General features: G+C 43.1%; 1 protein-coding gene across 1 annotated transcript; it reads left to right on the top strand.

Annotated features, from left to right (window-relative positions):
• Window positions 1-1,522: 1,522 nt before the first annotated feature.
• Window positions 1,523-20,225, top strand: ttc9b (tetratricopeptide repeat domain 9B). The gene is made up of 3 exons (XM_053423489.1): window positions 1,523-1,973; window positions 19,443-19,625; window positions 20,131-20,225. Exons 1-3 carry the CDS (start codon window positions 1,523-1,525, stop codon window positions 20,223-20,225), a joined length of 729 nt encoding a protein of 242 aa, XP_053279464.1.

Genomic DNA, 20,225 nt, shown 5'->3' with positions numbered 1-20,225 from the left:
AGTAACTTAGAGTTTTTGCTCTATATTTGGGAGAGAAACCAACATTGAGCTCCTGTTATTTCAGGAGAATTGTGACTGTCATTTATCACTATTTTCATTCATTTACAACCCCGTGTTAAACATTATATTAAAGGGATAGTTCACCCAAACATTTAAATGCACTCATTACCTACTCACCACTAGTTTCACGAGTTTCAGGGGTAAACAGTGTTGTAGGAGAATCCAATACAATTTTAACTGTTCACTAATTCTTCAGATGAAAAGAAACAACAGAGAAAAAACATGAAATGCCTCCATACTGCACCTGTGGAGACCAAAATGTCTGTAAACCCCAAATTCGATTAAAAATTATATCATTTATACCATGTTTTGTCCCGGAAGTGGTTCTGGAGGAGAATAACAGACATTTGGGTTAAAACCATGGTGTAAATGACCTCGTTTCAAATCGAGTTTGGGGTTAAAGACACTTTGATGACACCAAAGGAGCAGTATGGAGGCATTCCATGTTTTTTTTTACATTTGAAGAATCAGTCACCATTTACTTTAATTGTATTTGATTTGGCTGCAATGCTGTTTACCCCTGAAACTCCAGAAGGTTTACTTCACCCACCCCTCAATTGTCATCCTAGTGAGTTAAACTGGGTGTAATTGACACTCTGTCCTCTTGAGGACGCTCTCTCCTCCTGCTCTTGTCCCTGCAGCCTCCTGCTGTCTGTGTCCATCATCAGCCGACGACCTCCTCAGCTCAACTCATCTGATCGGATGTTTATAATGTGAACATCAGCTGAACTCAGAGCTCAGTCAAAGTCTGACTCTTTTTTACTGTTGCGAAGAGGACTCAATTACAAACAGTGGGAGTGACGTCATCTTGAGGTTATTCAGTTTAACTACAGAATTTTTTATTTTTTTTAAATGTAGTGAATATAAATGGAATATATCACTGAGGAGGAATCTGTTTCATGGGCTAATAAATGTATAAATATTTGTATTTATGTGACCAAAAGTATAACTTTATAATCCACCAGTTTGTTTACTTTTAATGGATTATGGATTGACGTGTTTTTTTTCCAATCCTTTATTCCTGCGTGTGTTTTTATTGTCGTGTTTTCGCGATGTAAAATGTGGACTGCAGCAACGCCTCACGACTTCTCTTTTTTCCCCCACAATGCTTTGCAGTCGGGGGGAGGGGGGTTGTGTGTGTGGTGCTGATGCTGCGCGTGCCTCGGAGGCTGCCGCTGCCATAGAAATCCACCGAGCATCCCTGCGCGAGACGACCAGCGCGAGCACTGTCAGTGTTTTCCTTCTTCCTCCTTCACGGTTAAAAACCTGATGATGAGGAGACTCGGGATGTTCCTGTCAGACCTTCAGACCTTGTTTACCTGTTTATAACCACAAAGATCCCTCACTTTTATTTCATCATCCTTCGGAGAGCACACGCTTCGGACCGGATCTGTGATTCCGAGGCTCGTCGTTTCCCCGGTACCTGCCCCGCCGTGCTCGCCGCTCCGTCCCTCCATACTTTATGCACAGCACGCTGCTCCCGTCGTCCCCGAAGAAACACACCTTCGTGCCCGAGCACCATGGTCCGCTCCAGGCGCTTTCACTGAGAGACATGGAGGCGAAGCAGCACCAGATCAAGAGCCTGAAGAGCTACCCGGAGACCGGCGGCCGGAGCCTGGCAGCAGCCGCCGCCGCCGCGGGGGGAGCCGGCTCGGCTGAGATGGAGATGGAGGCGAAGATCCAGAAAGCCATCGACTTCAAGGCGGAGGGTCACCGCTGCTACAAGGAGAAGAAATTCCGGGAGGCGATAGGCAAGTACCACCGGGCGCTGCTGCAGCTGAAGGGGGTGCACGTCGCCGACGGGACGACGGGCTCCGAGGTCAACCTGCTGAGCCAAGCCACCTCCAAGATGACCGAGGAGCAGCGGAGATCCGTGGAGATCACCGAGATCGAGTGCTACGACAGCCTGACAGGTGAGCCGCATACCCGGTGTTTACCCCCCCACCATAAAAAACCCCACCTCTGGAGCCCTGGTGCTGCTGACACGGTCGTTCGTTCCGGTTCACCGGGTTCACGGCCCGTTCCTGCAGGTGCCGGAGCTCGGAGGCAGGTGGAACAACCCTGGTGTTGATCTGAGAGAGACGCAGAGTTGGACCACAGTGTTTCTTTGTGCTGCAGGTTTCCTGTGGGGAGATGTTGCCTCGTCTGACCACATTAGAGCAGTATGTGCCCTGTAGTGAGGCCATTTGCGTGACATTAGAAAAATGTCACATTAAATTCACACATCTTATGTTTTCCATGCCTCTTCCAGTCTCTCCCACAGCCTCTCAACTGGTTTCCTTCACGCACACCGCTGCCTTTTCCAGTCATTTAAGTGAACGCTTTGCCCACCGCTGTGCAAGTTTGAGACAAAGAAAATACACAATAAATAAAATGAATACCCACAGGGACCAAAGTGTAAGGCAATGTGACATCTATATATTTCCATCATGTCTGAGCCAAGCCTTTTGTGCTGTAGCATCAGCAGCCAAAAAAGGGTGATGTAAGGTTGTGTCTGATGGCCCCCCCTCTGCAGACACTCTGTGTTAGAAAAGATTTACTTTACTCTTCTAGCACTGTTGAACATCTCTTGTCAGTGCCCAAGTCAATCTTTAATTGTGATTGGATTCTGAATAGAACGGTGGCCCTGAAGTGCAAATCACAACAATGAATCACAAACCCCGTTCTTGATTTGACCTACTAAAGATTCTCATTTGACCAACTACAAAAATCTTTGAAAAAGCTATAAAACCTCCCGCTGTAGTGTTTGCCTGAAGCCTCCTGTAAAGGGTTGAACGACTAATCGATTAATCAACTGATAGTTTGATTTGAACCACCAAAATCTAACATCAGGTGTCGTATTAGTGTTGGAAAATCCTTCAGTTTTTCAGTAAACTGCAGCGCTGCAGCTAACAAACAAAGTATTTATTATTATCAGTAGGTTGGACAATTATTTTCTCAATCGATTTAGTGCTCAGTGTCATTAAGTGGAACAAATCTTTATTTCCCGAAGCCCAAGTTATCAACATCCTGTTCTATCTATCAGAAACAAAAATATGTTGTGTTCACTGTTGCAGAAAATTGGGCGAAACAGCAAATAAGCAAATTTTCTTATTGGAAAAACATCTTCCGAGGTCAAGAATTAACATTTATGTTTATGATATCATGACACAGGGTGAAGGTAATAAGAACTGTTGTTTATCTTAGAAATGCTTCACCACGTTTCTCTTTATTGCTTGTAGAGTACAATGTCAGAGCTGGAGAAAAGTAATCACATTATTTACGTACTGTTCATCATAATGGGGGCTCAAGCTTAATTTTCACTCAACATCACAAGTATTTCAGGGTAATCCGAGAGAAATGTGTAATTACGTTTGTCATGTTGATGATTTAAACCACAAGGGAGTGTATTTACTGTAGTAATAAATACAGATGTTATTGTTGTAGTTATTATAAAACTGATCTACTAAGCTGTAAAATTTGAATCATGGCCATAGTGTGAGCTCAGATCGTGATGTACGATTGCATCCAGAGGGAGATGATGATGATGATGATGACGATGATGATGATGATGATGATGATGATGACAAGGAAGAAGAATGGCGAACGCAGGCACTACAGTAGTTATATGCCACACCAGTACCGATGTGAACGAGATGTTTGGGTCAGGATTGGGCACGGCGGGGGCAGTAGTGATGTTGTGTCTCGGGCTGATGTGCCCGGCGCTGCCCGGTCAGCCTGCCACGATGCATCGGAGGCCGCCTCGTTCTGTGCAGCAGTTCTGGGCCCGTCTGAAGCCTGCAGGGAGGCCACTGTCGCGTGAAGGAAGGATGGGGGAGGGAAGGCGAACAAATGGGGGGGGAAGGGGGACTGAAATAAGGGAGAGAAAGGAAGGGAATTAGGGAAGGAAGAGGAAGGAGGGAGCAGATATAGTAAAAAAAAAAGAAAAAGAAAAAGGCCAGAGCAGAGAAATAAGTCAGAGTGGTATTGGAGGAAAAACCAGCATGGAGGAGAAGAGAGGAGAGCAGCCGTGGGGGAGGAGGGGGAGGATGGGGAGGAGGGGACCGCTAGCACGCGACAGGGGGCCATATTTACCATGGCAACCATGACTGGGCCATTTCCCTGCTGTTGTATTATTACGGCTCATACCCGCCGCTCGCTGCTGCTGCTTCCAGCAAGAGCGTGTGCACATACACACTCACACACATGTACACACACAAAGAAACCTCACCTAAACCTGACCTTACACTGACTGGGCTCACACGGACGACAGTGTTACGTGAGCCTTTTCTCCTCTGGGACCATTATAGGCTATAGATGAATGTCGATTTGGTTCTCTGAGTATTTACGGTGTAAGTGGGAGTGACTCTGCAAACACTGGCAGGGTAAACATTCTAAACAGTATTTGAACAGGTAGCATTGGAGCTCTATGGCAAGAAGGAATTATATATCAGGCTGTGATCACACAGGTAACACTCATTAGAGTAAGAGAATACATTAGATTGTGGGTTTGAGTCTTTTCATTATGTCAGTAAGAAAAATATGGAAAGCCTTTTCTAACTGTGAGAACTCAACTTTTTAAATCGTCTTCAGGTTGTTGGTCAGGTCACCGTGTTGTGACCAAACTAATTCAAAGATATTTTAGTTTACAGCGTTTGAGCCCAAATTAATAATACAACTAAAACTTTACTGAATCTCAAATATATATAAATACAATAAACTAAAAAAAAATAAACAAAATCAGTATCAGATTGATTATGATCTTATATTGTCTGATGGACAAGAATCTAAACATGTAAATTCTAAAATCCTTTTCACAGCATTGAATTTCTTTTGAGAATTCTAGCAATTAGTTCAACCAAAGCACAATAACAACATTTAACTCACTGTGACAGATAAACTCTTGTGTTTTACCTTAATACTTGATTAGATACACTAAATGTAACCTGTTATTTAACTAGGAAGTCTAATTAAGATCAAGGTCTCTTCAACAAAATACAGATAAAAGTATCATAATATTATGTATTTACAGTAAATGATGCTGTGATAATCTCCCATTCCATCTCCCCATATCTTTATTAGTTTTTCTGAATCCACTTCCCTCCCAATAGACATGTTATATCATATTCAAAGGCCGTTAATATTTAAAGAAGTATTAAAGAGACTGTTTAGACATGTAAGATGATCATGTTAATAAATGATCACACAGTGTTCAGTCACTGTCGGGCTGGTGTGTTGTGATCCAGCTGCAGGTCTTTGTTGTGCGACTCCACCTGGTTACCCAGAGTTTGCAGAGTGCTTATGAGTGAGGAGCTGCCGTTTGATTGGTCGATTGCCTGTGGCTCTGACGTATGTGGGGAGAGCAACACGCAGCATCACACAAAAACACACGTGAGATTAGGTGTGTTGGAATGGGAGTTGCCCTCAGTGCTGTTCTTTAAGTACCCCTTGCTGATTGTGCATTGTGGTGTGCGCACTTGTGTGTTTTCTTTTCATCTTGACTGCGTTGTGATGATGAAGATTTTTCTTTTGTTTGCTTTGTAGTGGGCGACGTCATACGTAAGGTTACAAGTACTATGCCTAAATACAACTTTGAGGTATTGGCAAATTATAACTGTCGTTGTTCAGTATTTTCTGAGATTATATTAACAAAATTGATAAACAATCACTTAAGAAAGTCGTCTTATTCAGGAATTGTTTGTTGCAGTCCCGTATTTAACTATAGCCACCAACAACCTCAATAGTAAAACAAACTTACACTTGATAATGATCCATTCATGTTTTGTACCATTTGTCTTCATTATGTGCGAATTAAGTACATTTAACTGAGAGTATCTTTATATTAGTATTGATTATGCACGACTTCCTCCAAAATGTGGATGAGCCTTTTCAATGTAAGCTGAGAACCAATATGAAAGAAGGATGAGAGCAGAACAGAGAGAAGGATGGAAACAGAGAAAATATAAGTTTTTAATATAAAGTAGGGAAGTTGATGTGAGAAATAGAGAAATAAGTACTGGGACAAACATTACCATCACCTGATTGTGTCAAACAGAGAGATGATGAATGTCCTATTTTTTAGCCTTGTTATAGAGACACTCCGAGTCTGTGTCCCTGCAAGGCTGTATCTAAATGGGTTACACCACCACCACCACCGACTGCGTCTGTTGCAGCTCACTGTGTTGCAACATGTTGGCCAGAGGCAGACTCCCTGCCTGTCCGCCTCACCCATCCACCCACCATCACCAGCACACACACACAGAAATAACAGATGATACTGTGGTTTGCTTTGCTCTTTTTCTTGGTATCGATCGCGAGGCAGCACTCTGGACTCCAGCAACAGCACTTTCCTAAACCTGCACATTCAGACAGATCCACACTAAGCAGTTTAGAATCTGTACAGTGTGCAGGGAATAAGAAAAGCCAGCGGGATGTTGTGATTCTGCTCATTTTGATCTCTGCCGGAAATCTCACTTTGTTCCTCCTGACTCGCTCAGTGAATGAGTCATAAGTCGTGGCCTTGGGACAGACACAGCAGGAGGGGATGAGTGCTACTGTTCGTTTTGTGACATCGTCCACCTTTCTATTCAGCTGCTGCTGCTCCACTCGCCTTAAGGATGATGATGATCCAGCAATTTCCTCCTACTCATGGCTGTGACAAAACATTTTAAAGGCTCAGTTCGTAGAATTCAGTGAGATCTGTTGGTGAAGTTGCATGTTGCAGCTCAGTACTCCTCACCTCACCCTCCCTTTCCAAACACGAAAGAGAACCTGTGGTTGCCTTCAGTCGTCATAAAAACTCAAAGGGTGTTACGTTTGTCCAGTTTGGGCTACTGTACATAAAAACATGGCGGCCTCCATAGAGAGGACCCGCTCCAGATGTAATACAGCGTATTTAAGTATAAAGGGCTCATTCTAGGGTAAAGACAACTATGATTCGTACAATTTAGATGAAACACGAGTGAAAACATTAGTTTTTAGCTTCTTTTTGTTTTACAATGTTCACCAGTTAGTCGCTAACTGTCTGTGCCACGAAAGCAGTCTGAGAAACATCAAAAACACTGACCTGAAAAACACTAAAATGCACTTTAGAGCTGATCAGACCTGTAGAGTCAGGCGGGGGTTACCCTAACCCTAACCCTGCCTGTAACCCTAACCCTGACCCTGATTCCTAACCCTAACCCTGCCTGTAACCCTAACTCTGTCTTCACTTACCTTGTATCCTGCCAGGAGGTGAAAGGATCCTGCCATTCCACCTTGGAGATACTTGTAAATGGTAAATGGTCTGCATGTATATAGCGCTTGTCTTGATGACCACTCAAAGCACTTTACAGTACAGACATTCAGACACACATTCATACTCTGTATCTATAGGCAGCACTTTTTCTCAGAGAACGGCACAGTGGGCAGGGTCAAGAACAAATCCAGACCTAATCCTAACCCTTACCTATCCCTACACCATCCAGACCTAACCTTTACCTAGCCCCAACCCAATCAATAAGCAAATGAACCCATTCATTTGGAATCTATTGCCAGCGAAGATAAGACAAGTAAATACTTATTGTTCTTTTACTGGTCAGCTGAAGACATGACATATTGATAATTCTGTGCTATGTCCCATATGTTTTGCTGTTACTTATAGTAACATACATTGTACCTGTCTCAATATTAGTCTGTAAAAATTGCTTGTATTTCCATTTTTACTGTCAAGGGACAACAGATGACAAATAGCCCGTTGAGCTAACTGGCTCATTTATTTGTCATTTTCTGTTGATTAATGAGCGTTGTCGCTGTCAAATAATAAAATAAATGAAAGTGAAATCTGTTACCTTACCCCTGGGTTCTCCACGTATCAAATGATCAAATAAGTCTGTGCCTGCTCCGACTGAACACCAGCGGGTGTTTCAACCCAACCCTCACCCTGGTAGCATTCATGATGGATAACAAGATGTAATTGTTTCCTAACCTGTTTAGTGACTTTTATTTTGCCCTGAACGCAGCAACAATATCGTTATTATCCATCTCTGTCCAATGTTATTGCAAAATCAAATCATTCTGAGTTGCCTCATAGTGTAAGTCCTCATCTGAATGTGTTTATGTCCTGACACGTGTCCTGCATTGAGTCACAGCGACATCTGACTGAGGCCATCAATGAATTTATGAACCGTGACATACAATTACAGCCTCTAAATGGACATTTAATGAGCCTGTGGTCGACATCAACATCTGCTATCGATGGCCCTTCTTTTGTCGTAGAACCACCATGACTGACGCTCCACCTCCTCGAACATTTACCACATCACAACCTTGAAGCCCGGTCGTGCTTCAGATAGAAGCTGCTGAGCCGGCATCGGAAAAACATCGTCGGCATGTAACACCACAGGCTGAGCGATTTCACCAGTCCACATTCACCCAATCCTGGTGAACAGTCACTCACAATAGCACAACAGAAAAAAACTCCCTTTCATCTCCTGCCAGCTCCTTCCCCAGGGGAGGTGGTGGAGCAGTGCATGAGAGGAGATAAGGGAAGAAGGGGAGCGTGGGGAGGAAAGGAGATGGGCAGAAGGATGTGAGATAGAGGGGTTACGACGGGGAGACGGCCGGGTTTAATAAGCAGCTGGGAAAGGAAGTTGGTTTGTGGGGAAGAAACGCACTGAGCAGTGTCGGAGGAAGAGATGCCATGTGAGGGTGAGACGGAGGATGGGGGGAGGTTTGGTTTCTGTCCTCCCCCTCTGTGCATGCATGGCTGCCGTTGGTGGGGTGGAGACGTTGTGTGCCAGAGCTGCAGATGGCGTGGCGTTGCTGTTGGGGGTACGACTGGCACTCCCTCTACTGTACCACTCACACTGTACTGACCTCACAATACCAGCCCTCTGAATTACCTCACCGCCGAGAGAGAGGGGGAGAGCTCTGGAGGATGGGGGAAGGGGTGAGTCGGTAGAGAAGATGCATAGGCTGAAATGGGGGGAGGGAATAAAACCGAGGGAGCGAGAGAGACCGGACAGAACTCTTAAATATGAGGGGATTATATGACAGAGGAGGGAGGGTACGGCTGTAAAGGGGAGTGACAAGGAGGGAACGAGAGGAGGGAACTGCTTGTCGCTATGACCTCTAAGTGTTTAAAGGGGGGGGGGGGGGGGGCTCTCAGAGCTATATTTTTTGGTTTTTCTTCTATTGTGGAGGAGACAATGTTGAGGAATCAATTCGGGACCACATGGATTTATATCCCAGCCCTGACAGGCCCAGATAACTCCCGTCATAACAGTAAATGAGATTCAGTCATCTGTCAGGAAGAAAGGGAGGAGAGGCGACAGACAGGGAGACAGAGAGAGGACGAGAGGGAGACAGTCCAAGAAAATCAAAAGCCCTATTTTGTTTTACTATAACACATAATAGCATTTGTATTAAAGCGCTATATTGTTCCCAAATGTGCTCCATTACTTGTTTCAATCCATAAAAAGAGGCCAGTAGAGCAGAACAATAAGAAAACATAGAGCTAACACAAGAGTCAACAGAGACCGTAACACTGTAAATAAACAACATTAGAGCTTTAAGCTAAATGCTGATGTCAGGTTGCTATACCATCATAGTGACAACCCTAACATGTTTAAGCAGGTTCAGTATTTGATGTGTTCACTGAATTAGTTTCCACTGTTAACAAGCTAACAAACTACAATGTTCACCAAAATATTGTTCTGTTTATTTGTAAAATATTACAGATTTTAGCTTTTTCATAACAGGAATAGTGATTGTGCTTGTGAGATAAAAAGAAGAAGAAAGTGCCAAAGAAAATAAAAATGACAAGACTATCAAACACATCATGTTAATTGGTATCGAGGTCAGATTCTTTAATAACTATCATCCTCTATAATTGCTACAAAGGATAACAGGATAAACGAGGCAACAAGGTAGAATAACATCTCATCATAAAGTTCGGGATCGAGGAGTTCTGACAAAGTTGTTCTAAGCCTTTCAGGATGTATAGATTTTCGGAACTACAAAAAAATCTATTAAACTGCTAAGATACCGAACCAGGTTAATAAACGTTGATATGCTGACTGCAAAATAATGAAGAACTGAAAGTGTCCGTCAAGGCTTCTTTTAGTCTGCAGTTGAAAGTCGAGAGAATTCTGTGACAGATGCCCTTTCCTGAGAGAGAGAGAGAGAGAGAGAGAGCGAGAGCGAGAGCGAGGGGAAGTCTGATGGAGAAATGCAGAATATTCGTCTTCCATAAGCCAGATCAGTAATGCGAATTTGCTGAAGCTATTTGGGCATATCTAACACCCCCGCGCTCCAGCGGACAGAGCCCACTAAACCAATTGGCTATTTATATTTATCCGTACAGCTCCGTGCTGATAAAATGCCATGTTGGTCACTGCCCCTCACTCCACTCGCTCGGCCTGAATCGGAATGTCTCATTACATGTCCTGCCGGGGGTTGAAGGTGAAAACTCGTCCTTGTCCTTGAGGGAAAGGTAAAGGTTAGGATGAGGGTGAACATCAGCCGAGAAGATTTATTAGATTTGATCTTCGCTGGTGCTGTTTCACATTTTGAAAAGAAACTAAGCAAGGTTTGAAATTTTAATTTGAAATGTAAAGTGATAATTGAAATGCTGAATTCTATTTTAACAATGGATTAAATGAATACTTGTATATAAAAAAAGTGTCACTTGTTGTGATGAACCAACAGAAAATGATCAGTGCAGTTCCCCTCTGCTTTTGTTGAATTTGTTGAATTTTCATATTTTTTTTATCTCCACAGCTCTTCCAAAATTAAAATTACAACTGCGTGGATAGCAACACAATTTATGTTTTGGTTTTACAGCCCACAAATTATTGTTCACACCTACCACGGTGGTGGAGGGAGAATATTGATGCATCTAGCAGAATAAATGTTTATGACTTGGAAATGTATCAAGTCAGCAGAAACACAACTTTTAAAAACTTGTGCTTCTTCGTATAAGCTAACAACTTTCTAATGATTTGTGTGCTCACGGTTTGTTTGCACAAGCAAGTTATTCAAAAGCTGTTGAGAGGAGGTATTTTTAGTTATTGTACAGGTCAATATTGATATGCATTTATTGCTTAGTTGTTTCGATCACGCTCAGGTTCACGTTCTCTGCTACTGGATGCTCTCCATACTGTGTGTGTCGTTCAGCCTTCAGAAGTTTTATAAACAGCACTGGCTGCCAACACATGGCTGTGGCCGTTTCAGAGACGATGAAATCTCATTCTTTAGCCATTCATTTGCTTCAGGTTAGTGGGAAGCTCTTCAAGCTCGCAGATTAAGGCTGACTCCATGAAATTCTGAGCCAAACCATTTGGCAGCACTTACTGTAGACCCGTCCAAACACCCCCCATCTTTCTTATTGCTGCTATAACGCACAGAGCATAGTCATCAAATCCATTTACATACAGTAGATTATCCACAGACAGAAGTGGATCAATATGAGCAAACACAACCTTAATTCTACTTGACAATATTTGACTTTAGTGTGTGTGTGTTCAGGCTTTAGAAGCAATTGTCTCTGACAGCAGCAGAGGACAGCAGCCAATGATCTGCTGAGCTGAAGGCCCGAGTCTGCCTAGTGTCCAAAACTGACATCCCCAATCACATAATGGCCTAGCTAAGGGCCACAACATAATGATATCCCGATAGAAGTCTCTCTTAAGATTTATTAAACTTCACTTATCTACTATTTGAATGTCTGTTTTTACTCAGGAGAATTAGATAAAAGTACTGGTTCCTCAATTGTCCCAGAGGCGCTTAAGGATATTACATAAATACACCAGTTGTAATAATATAATCATAACTTTGTGAACTGCTCTTCATTTCCTTTTGAGTCCTGAAGAAAACCCCATAAGGCCCAACTACAGGATTACTGTATATCACTGAAGAGAGGAAATTGCTCAGCCCAAGTTCTTGAAACTGTGAAGTGCAAGGCAGAGCAATAAATGATTTCATCTCCGGCAAAGTCGTTGAGAAGATAGCTTCCTCACTTGTATAAATATTTAAGTAGATGAGCATTAATCCTGAATCAGCGACTATTTCAGGAGAGCAGAGCAGAGGAGGAGAGTGGAAATTGAGAGAGAGAGGAAGGTGTAAGATGGGCCCAGTCAGGACCTCTGTGATGCATGAGTCTGGCTTTGAGGACAAGGGCGTGTGGTAAAAGGTGGAAACACTCAGCAGGCTGTATGACTGAAGACCGTACAGTAAATAATAAACTGTAAGAGGACTTGATTCTGGTGCTTTAAATTTTGTATGCTTCATCACTCACACTGCCAAGACAGGCAGGGGCAATACCAGCGATTGAACCATCAAACTTCTAGTACACCCTGCTCTACTTCCTGAGCCACATCTGGACACTGGGTAATCCCAGAGATTGTAAATATATGTAATCCAATGTAGATGTAGATGTAAATATGGGTAATCCATACAGACCAGCAGTTTCCAGGCATGACCAGTGGTGTCAGTGAAATGAGGAACTCAACAAGTTGGGGGGGGGTTACAAGGATGACAAGACAAAAGCTGTGAGGTTAATTCAAGAACTCATAAGGAGGAATAGAATCACTAGTTTCATTTAGAGAAATATGCTAATTCACCTTCTGCCTCAGAGGATAGGTAATACTTTAATTTAAGTGAAGCTACAGTCAGCAGCCAACATGCTAACGGGGAAATCATTAGTCCTGCTCTGTCTGATGGAAATGAAAAATGGCTCCCAGCAATTCTAAAGTTTATCATTAACAAACATCCCCTGGGATAAAAGAAAATGCAATATTTCTTTCTTATACTTTCTTTGGGTTTCTGTCAATGGAAACAACAACATGTGGTATTTTAATTATTTAGGACGAAATGTGTGAGGGGGATTTTAGATATAGAAAGTTAGCGAGCTGGCAGTTTGTGTTTTTAATCCTTGTGCTAATGGTGCATTCATGTATTTTTAGCTCAATCCCATATAGCAAAATAGTTTTGATCCAGGTTTAGCCCATAACCCACATCCGGTACACATACCACGAGGAATGATGACACTTGAACTGTCCGCTCCTCTTTGCCAGATCTGGGCCACAAGTAAGCCACAGCAATACCACATAACAACCAAAGGTTCCAAAGGTGGCCCAACTTTGATTTGTGCTATTGGCCACATAGTCACCATTTACTACCTGGGCCACTTTAGGTTCACATACAGTTTATACCTTGCCAAAAAAGGCTTGCATAAAAAGGTCAGAAGTGCTGCATCATTGCCTGAAGTGGTCCACATCCCTATGCTATCTGGGAATAACAAGAAAACCTTCTGTTAATCCTGCTTGGAAGTGTTTATTATTCCATAATCATTAATAGATGTTAGCCATATAGTAAATCATTTCATTAGCCCGACTAAGCAACATCTGCTGTGCAACATACATTGAAATGTTCCTTTAAAAACAATTAAATCTAAGTTGAATTTGTTAAATCTCGAGAAATTGAGTTGGATTTTCAGTTGGGTCATAAGCCAAGCTAACTGGCCAAGGCTTCTAAGGCAAGTGGGGCCTTGGCCATCGAAAACTTGGCAAGAAAATGAAAAAGCACCCTGCCCCAAAATGTTGAATCATAGCTTGAAATCAAGCTAAGCAATGGCGGTAAATCACTCACCTTTCCTCCAAAATCCACACAAATGTTCACACCTCACATCTCCGATCTGTCTTCATTCCCACTCATTGACTCTTTTATAAAGCTGGTCCCGGTGCTTTGCTTTTCCCTCTATCCCCAGAGGAGATGCACAAAGTCAAACATGAGCAATGAGAGTGAGTAATCATGAGGGTTTTCTAACACCATGCGGAGCAGCATTCGTCTTCTGCTGCTGTGACACAATGAAACAGCTCATCTGCGCAATTTAGCTGAGGTGAAACAAAATGAGCCTCTTATCACCACTGTGTCATAATAAATCACACTCGTCATTGTTAGTATTTCCTGTAAGGAAGAAATGCATAATTTCCTACATCACATATTTGATGATGTGAGATAACAAACTCAAACTCATCATCTCCTTCCTCCTGAAACAGATGAAACATGATCAAATCTTTATGACTAACCTTATTGATGCCAGAAGAGGAAATTTAAACCTAAATGCGGTTTCATCATAATAGCCTCTATGAAATTAAGACAAGACAAATGGTGCCAGGGCCAGAAGGTAAAAGTTGAGTTGCAGTTGAAACAAAGGGGCTGGTGGATGGGGAGTGAATGCTGTGTCATGTCAGCCCCTGTGATTACGGCAAACTGCAAAAGCAAATTAAAAGGCATTCGCAAAAATCGCTCTGGGTGGCGCTATTCTTAGTGGGAGCATAAAGGCACGAGAGCCGCGAGGTCAGCATGTCTGGATCAGATTTTAGTCAGAGATGTAAGAGTGAGGCGATTTCACCATGGCTCATTTTGTGTCTGTAAATAAGTCTGTTGCAGGAGAATGCCATTTGTAAAGTAGGGACAGTCGATCCGGGGAAAGGTGAGAGGAGGCCAATGGCCATGTGCTCCGAGGATGGGACAAAGTCTGGGAAGAAATGGAGGACGAGTGTCAAAGATGGATGCTGTTGAAGGGACGTGTGAGGAGTGTGCGTCTCTGCGTGTGAGCTTGAGTGAGAGCGATGGGTCTCTCCATCTGCCATTATCCTCCCGCAGAACTAATTACAGGGTGATGGACAGCAGACTAATCACCAGCGGCACGAGTGGCTTTGAATTAGCCGGATCGTGGCATCTCACCTGGTGTGAGGACAGGGGATGGCAATTGGTCCACAGGGAAAGAAATGGACTAGAGGGTGAAAAAAAATGTAGCATGGAAGAATAGAAAAAGAGGAAAGAGTATCTTCACACTTCCACCGCTCGCTCCGTCTGCTTCTTCCCCTTCCTGTTAACTTCTCTTGTTGTCGTCACCTCAGAAATTCAGTTTCCCTCGGTTGTTTCTGGATTTTATTTAGTCAGTGTTGTCTCTGTCCTCACTCGCCCCCCTCTCTCTCTTTCTTGCCTTTTATTCCTCACAGTCGCTGTGTCTGCTAAATGAAAGCGAGTCTCTGTGCAGGCTCTGTTCTTTCATACACGATGCTTCAGGCAAAGCAGTGGGGGTCCTGAGCATGTGTTAACCACTCCCACTCCCCGCACCTCTGATTCTACATTCAAGTCGAATGAGACGCACACACATGAACACACACTTGTCCACATTCACACCCGCTCACACTTGACAGCTGCCTTTGCACCTGTTGGGCTTTTTTAGAAATTCCTATTCATTCTCAGATACATTTTCTCTGCTCTGATTTTTCCGGTTTCCTGGTTTTTGTTTACATCTGCCCCTTCTTGAAAAGTACCAGTGTTTCCATGGAAAATGAAATGAGAAAAGAAAAAACTGACATTGACACTAACTGGGTGCGCACACAAAGCCAATGTCGCAGCATCAAAAAGGCCTCGGCGTATTCTTCTGTGCCCGTCCTCTAATGAAGGCCCCCCGATCAGACACATCTATCACCACTTTGTTGCCTTTGTGCTGTTTCACATCTCATCAGTCCTGCTCTCTCATCTCACATGTTCACGGACAAGCTGCATTTTTAATCAAAACAAAAATCTGTTTCAAAGTGGAAATACATTTCATGGAGAGATTCAGGGTTGGATCAGAGGCCCAGCAACCGGCAGGGTTTCAGGAAATTGATCATGGACACACAAAATGGATGTGACGCACTGTGTCCTTGATTATCAGTATTTGTCAGAAAGTCATTTAAATAGGATTGAAACATCCATTATAATTAACCTGAGTCCAAGTTTCTTCTAAAACAGCAGATCCTCACATTATGGAGCCAATTCATGTTTAGCATTTTTGCTTGAAGAATGATTGAACATATTAATCAATTTCCAAGATTAGTTTTCTGAGGATTAGCCGATTAACTTTAACCAATTGTGTACAGTCAATGACAGCACTGACATTGGACTATTCTGCAAAACCTAGGATTGCATTTATTGAGAAATGCTTATCTATTAGTTCTGTCTCAATACGTGGAAACTATTGTTTTGTAACATTTAGAAAAATAGTTAAAACAAATGAACTTTGATGAGATCACAGTTGATTTACAGTTTAAAAAAACAGAACATTATTGACTGATCTGTCCCCATCACAATCTGGTGTACTACATTACCCATCCACCACATCCTCAGTTGTACAGTCTGTCTCTTTACGCAGAGGACACATTATTGCTTCCTGTGCTGTTACTGAACATTGACACTGGCTGGAGCTCTACAGTTCCGAATCAACCAGTGACAACATGATGCCTGGTGATACAAGTCTGGTCTAGTCAAAGTTATTTGTTATAGAAATCTAAGAGCGTTTACATGTTTGAGTCCTAGGCTGTGTCATATTCCAACATCCAGTTATGTTCACACAAATATCGCAAAATATAAAGGTGTCAAGTATGAAAATAGGGTAAACTACGACCATTAGCTTATAACAGCCTCATAAGTTATAAATAACAAAGACAAAAACAGGAAGCCATTTAGTGAACTTTCTACAGCCTTGTTTCCCACTGTATATGGTTTACAGGACATTGTGAGAAATCTACTGATCGGTGAAGAAGTAAAACTATCCTGTAATTTACAAGACAAAAAGCAAAGATTTTAGGAAAGTCTTTAAAAAACTAAATAACTTTACCGCAGAGATCTATTTCAGTGAATAGGACCCCGCGGCTCCAGCGTTGTTTTACTGTGCCTCTGTCTGTCTGTAGCCTGCTCTGATGATCCTGCCATTATCACACCCTTAATGCATCTCACCACACTCTACATTCCCTCTGGCGTGCCATCCATCTGCCTAATGGTCCGGCCGGGTGCGGCCGGGTGCGGCCGGCCAGTCATCACTCGTGCACGCTGCTTTTGTGTGTGTGTTTTGTGTATCTTTTAAACATTGTCCAACGTTCAAATAAAGTTTCAAGTCGTCCATTAGGGATTCTGTGTTTGCGTGTGGTGCATCTGTGCCTGGTTGAGTCGTCAAACCCTGTTTACCCCCACTTGTGTGTTTGCCGTCCCCTGTGTAACTGTGTTGTGCCTCTGTCTGTGTCATTGGTGACTGTGTATGATGTGTATCATGTGTATCACATGTGTGAGTCTCAGTGAACTGCGGCAGCCATTAGTCCATTATGGACTGTAACTGAATCCTCTGAAAGCTCGGCTCGCGTCCACTGCTGGAGGGCAATAATGGATGTGTGTGTGTGTGCGTGTGCGTGTGTGCATGTGCATGTGTGTGTGCGCGTGTGTGCGTGTGGAGGGATGAGAGAAGCCGTGTTGTTGCTCCCTGCATGTAAAAACAAATAGAGGAGTGGAGTCTGTGGAGAGGTGTGTAGGAGAGGTAGAGGGCATCCGAGGTGATTCCCAGCGTTCGGGGCTGAGCAGACTTACAATCACTGAAAACGGGAAATTACTTCGACCTCCCTGCTCTGCGCTGAGTCACCAGCTACACAGAAAACAGTCACAGGCCTTTTTTTGTTCTTACTATTACTATATTCTAGATATTAATAGTTTATACAGTTTATCTTGTATAGAAGAGTTCCAAAAATGTAATTTTGCAATAAAAAAGAATTTGTTAGAATTTATCGGTGACATAACCATCAACATAATCCACATTTTCCTCACCAAATTAACGAAGAAGTTAATTTGGGCCATAGATTATATACTATTATATGGTCGTCAAATTTATATGGAGGACTTTACCCAAATAGTTGTAAATAAAGTAGCGCAGGTAAAGTCGGCCTTAACCGTAACAGAATGGAATCATCGTTTAAATCCTTGCAGTTTCATCATAATGTTTCTAATTTCCAGAACCCTACTGCATTTATAATCGCATGCAAAGTTCATGTCTTGAGGCAGTGACTCACCACACAGACACACACAGACACACACACACAGACACACACACACGCACACACACACACACACACACACACACACACACACACACATACACACACATACACACACATACACACACAAAAACCTGAAGTACACCAAACACACACCGTTGCAACTTTGACCACTAAATACCAATATACACTGATTGTTATTGAATTGGTCCGTCCCCTGATGTCCATGATGAATTATTCAGCGCTTTGCACTTGTGTAGTTGACAGGCAAGGTCTGAGAGAGAGAGAGAGAGAGAGAGAGAGAGAGAGAGAGAGAGCTCCATTAGTCCTGCTCATCTGATGAAATTCTTGATCCTGAACCACTTCTCACTGCATTTGTTTTTGTCGAAGCGGTCCATCTTCCTCAGCCTCGCACACACACACACACACACACACCCCTACTAACTATTTCTTACACACTCTCTCCTTCACCCCTCATCCTCCCATACACACTAATTCTCATTCTGTCTCTCTCTCTCCCCTCGCAATCTCTCGATCTTGACTCACTCTGCCTCCAAGCAAACGGTCCCTGACTCATGTTGTTCACAACGCTGTCTGAGTGTCAAGGGCAGCCTCGGAGGAGAGAGAGAGAGAGAGAGAGAGGGCGCGAGGACTGTGGGAAGGAGGGAGTGGGATCAGAGAGAAAAAGGTCGGGGTGGGATGGGGTCGGCGTGCTGGAGGAGATACGACAGCAGAAGGGAAATGGTTTTTGATTTCTCATTAGATAGATTAAGAAACTGGCAGGGAGTAAAGGGGTGATGGGGGAGGGGGGGATTCGGTGAAGTAAGGTGGAGACAAAACCTTGAGTGGCTGTGATTGTCAGAGGATCAGTGTTTGAATTTATCAGATATCTGAGACATTAGCAGACTTTTAAAAGCTGTGTCTGTGTGTGCGTGTGTGTGAGTTTGAGTTTGAGTGTGTGTGAGTGTTTGTGTCTGTCTCTGTCTCTCCCTCTCCTACCCTTCTTTTCCTCCATTGTCCTCAGCTGCCCTCAGTTCTTACCACACATCTGCTAAGTCAGGAGAGTTATTCCCTCCGTCACTCTTGAGCTCATTTTCTCCCCATTCTCATATTTTACCAGCAGAGTTCACCAGCAGTGCAGAGACATTACTGCTGGCACAAAGTTTTTTTTTTTGTCTTCTCTATGGAACATTAGTGATGCCTATTTATAGTCGGCTCGCTGCCATCCTGAGGAAGTACTGTGGAGGATACATTTCATGGAGGCTCTATTAAAAGACACAGAGTGTGAAGTCAGCAAAAATATCCCCGTCTCTGTTTTTTCACTCACGGGATCTTGTTGTCGTTTAAACTTCGCTTGAAGTTGCATAAGTGCATCATTATCTATCCTGCTTATCCTCTTTTAGTCTCCAATTAACGAAACCCCACTCTGCATGTTGTTTGGACTGCGGGAGGAAGCTGTAACCTCAAAATAAACCATTATGAACATCATTTTATGGAGTTTCCTCCTGCACACTACTGACTTGTTCCCTCTCCTCCTCTCTGCAGCGTGTCTGTTGCAGTCCGAGCTGGTGAACTATGAGAGAGTGAAGGAGTACTGTCTGAAGGTGCTGAGCCACCAGAGAGACCACTTCAAGGCCATGTACCGAGCCGGCATCGCCTTCTACCACCTGGGGGACTACGACTGTGCCCTACGTTACCTGCGTGACGCCAAGAACCGCGAACCATCAGGTGAGGAGATTTAAATCCAGGCACAGAAAAGAGAAAAAAATCGGTTTGTTATTTCCACTACATTACATTTTGTTATGTTTCAATGGTGGTTCAAGATTTAAAACTCTTTATTTGGTCTTTTCTGAAATGTTAATGGAGAAAATGAGTGATGAACGACACTTTTACTTCTGTAAACCTATTTCACATTTCAGCTCTGTCATAACCATAGACTGTATATATATATATATATAAAGATGGATGATACGTCTCTTTGTCTTTGCCTCATCCACTAACACGGAGAAGGTGGAGTATATGACCACTACAACAGCCAGCCACCAGGGGGGAGATCAAGAAATGGTGGCTTCTCTTTTAGGGAGGCGTGATGTTGTCCATCTTTATATACAGTCCATGGTCATAACCACATCATCTTTGTGCCTTTATTTTCTAACATGGAAGAAGGTTTAATAAATGACATGACATCAATTCAAATGAAAATATTTTACATTCTGCCTCACATCCATCGCAGACACCAACGTGCTCCGGTACATCCAGCTGACGGAGATGAAGATGATCAAGAGCGGACAGCGGGATCGAGAGATGGGCAAAGAGACCCAGGGCTAA

This window comes from Pleuronectes platessa, chromosome 5 (assembly GCF_947347685.1).
Source record: "Pleuronectes platessa chromosome 5, fPlePla1.1, whole genome shotgun sequence".
NCBI classification, from domain to species: Eukaryota; Metazoa; Chordata; class Actinopteri; order Pleuronectiformes; family Pleuronectidae; genus Pleuronectes; species Pleuronectes platessa.
This window is presented reverse-complemented; position numbering and strand designations above follow the sequence as displayed.